Source organism: Agrilus planipennis, unplaced genomic scaffold (genome assembly GCF_000699045.2).
Source record: "Agrilus planipennis isolate EAB-ADULT unplaced genomic scaffold, Apla_2.0 scaffold29, whole genome shotgun sequence".
Lineage (NCBI taxonomy): Eukaryota > Metazoa > Arthropoda > Insecta > Coleoptera > Buprestidae > Agrilus > Agrilus planipennis.
In genome coordinates, this window is record NW_020442462.1 from 2,084,804 (window position 1) to 2,086,806 (window position 2,003).

The 2,003-nt window shown below is 27.9% G+C and overlaps 1 protein-coding gene across 2 annotated transcripts in view; it reads right to left on the reverse strand.

Moving 5' to 3' along the window:
- Nucleotides 1–1,475, reverse strand: part of LOC108744441 (NADH dehydrogenase [ubiquinone] iron-sulfur protein 5) — a 2,270-nt gene extending 795 nt beyond the window's left edge. The window contains exons 1-3 of one of the 2 annotated variants that reach the window (XM_018480198.2): nt 1,363–1,475; nt 883–1,233; nt 1–769 (exon numbers count right to left, since the gene is read on the reverse strand). In XM_018480198.2, the coding sequence (XP_018335700.1) occupies nt 899–1,207 (309 nt within the window). In that variant the 5' untranslated portion in view covers nt 1,208–1,233; nt 1,363–1,475 and the 3' untranslated portion in view covers nt 1–769; nt 883–898. The remainder of the gene's footprint in view (nt 770–882; nt 1,234–1,362) is intronic. The other variant, XM_018480199.2, reaches the window with a different exon arrangement.
- Between the last annotated feature and the right edge of the window lie 528 nt (nt 1,476–2,003).

Sequence of the window (2,003 nt, forward strand, 5' to 3'; positions counted from 1 at the left end):
TAGAGCAATTTTTAAAATTCCTCAATTATTGATAGTTTTTTATACGGAGACATTACATTACAAACAAAAACCTTTGTATACTGCTAGAAATTTTGAAAACAATTGGATTCAAAAAAGTACTTACTGTACTCTTCCTTTTTCAAAATTGAACAGTAAATAATTTTGTTAAATATCTCAATTATATTAACGTAAGCAATATATAGATAAAACAATTAGAAGACATTCTATATAACTTAAAAAAAAATTAATGAGGAAAGAACAATAGTTAATTTATTTTTTAAATCATACACGGCCTATAAAATGATAATATTTCCATAAAATAATTATTTTTAAACTTTGAAAAACAAAGAAAGTTATTTCTGTGAGACATCTCTCTCTCTGGATTAATTATTAAAATTCCAATAATTTGAAATTTTTGATAATTATATCAACTGGAAAAAACTACAAAGATATATCTAATTCTTAATGTATAAAATCATAAAATAAAACGTTTTAGGTTTTTAAATTTAATAAAATAGTTTCTCCTAAATCTTGCCGTTGATTGTGAATGCTTGAAAAATGTTGAACAGGTATATTTAGTCTTACTTTATGAACCTATTGTTTTGTCAGAATTACTAACTGTACTGCAGCATTTTATATTAGCATCAACGTTGTTATAAACAGCACTTTAATACAAACTGCACTTTCTTTATACTTCTGAATATGTTGGATTTTATACAAAATAAACCATTAATAAATAAAGGCGTAGTTTATTAGAACCAACCAGAAACTAAAAATTTAGTAATCAAGAATTCAATTTGCAGTTAAGTAAAATTATTTGATAATAAATTACAAATCATATACTGCAACTTCTGCACTGAATATAATAATAGAATCACCTACTTTAATGTTGATTTTTCTAGAAACTATCAGGCCTAGGGGGTATCTTTTGATATTTATTTTCAGCTGTACGTTCACCAGCTTTATACTGTCGAATTCTTTCCCTTATCATTTCCAGATTACGTGCTTTCTCTTTGTGTCTCCCAACACATTCTTGGAAGTCACTGATGAGGTCTTTACACTTTATGCGACCCTTGTCTAGACCATACGCTTCTAAACAATTTATTACTTTCATTTCAAAATTAGCACAGCGACCATACCACTGATGTGTGAACATATAAGGAGTTAAATCCGTGAAAGGGGAACGAAGAAAAGGTGACAAGGACATTTTAATAAATTTAAGGATACGTAAAACTGCAAAGAAAAAGTGCATTACATAACAAATATGGTGAGATTCCATTTAGTAAAAATTATACAGATTAACCCTAAATATTATATAGAATATAATTAATAATAACATTTTCAATAAAAAGCAAAACTCACAGTAGGTAATGAAATTTACTTGGGAATAATATATTTTTCCTTTTTCCCGAAGAGGTTACTTAAACTAAAATGACAATTTCTATTTCTGGTATTTGTTTCTATGGAAAATTAGATATTGTTTTTCCTTCACAATTATCTATGCGTCCACAGTTTTATGGTTATCTGTGGTTATTATAGGATGGTTACCCTTTGTATATCTATGGTTGTAGTTTAACGAAATGATCTACACATGAAACATAAACATTTATTGTTTTCAAGAAAAGCTGTTATTTTTTTGGTCTCTATTTAGCTTCAAAGAAGAGTCATGAAGTGGTTTCCTCCCTGGATAAGGATAAGATTAACAACAACCAGAATGTGAAGTGGATTATTGAAGAATGAGTTTGTGAGATGTCATTGGTTACTTTTTGGACACATTAGGAGTTGTAGGGATAGAAGGTAAGAAAAATCCCTTAAGAATGTTTTTAGGGCTTTATTTGGTTCATTATACAGTTCCAAATAATAATAGTTTCATAATCTACGTACCAATTTTCAAGAAATTTTATTATCCAAACAGCAGTCTCATCAGGTAATGATGATTATGGTGTTGTATCGATCAGTTGTGAATATCAGCTTATACAATCAATACCTATATGGTTTAAATC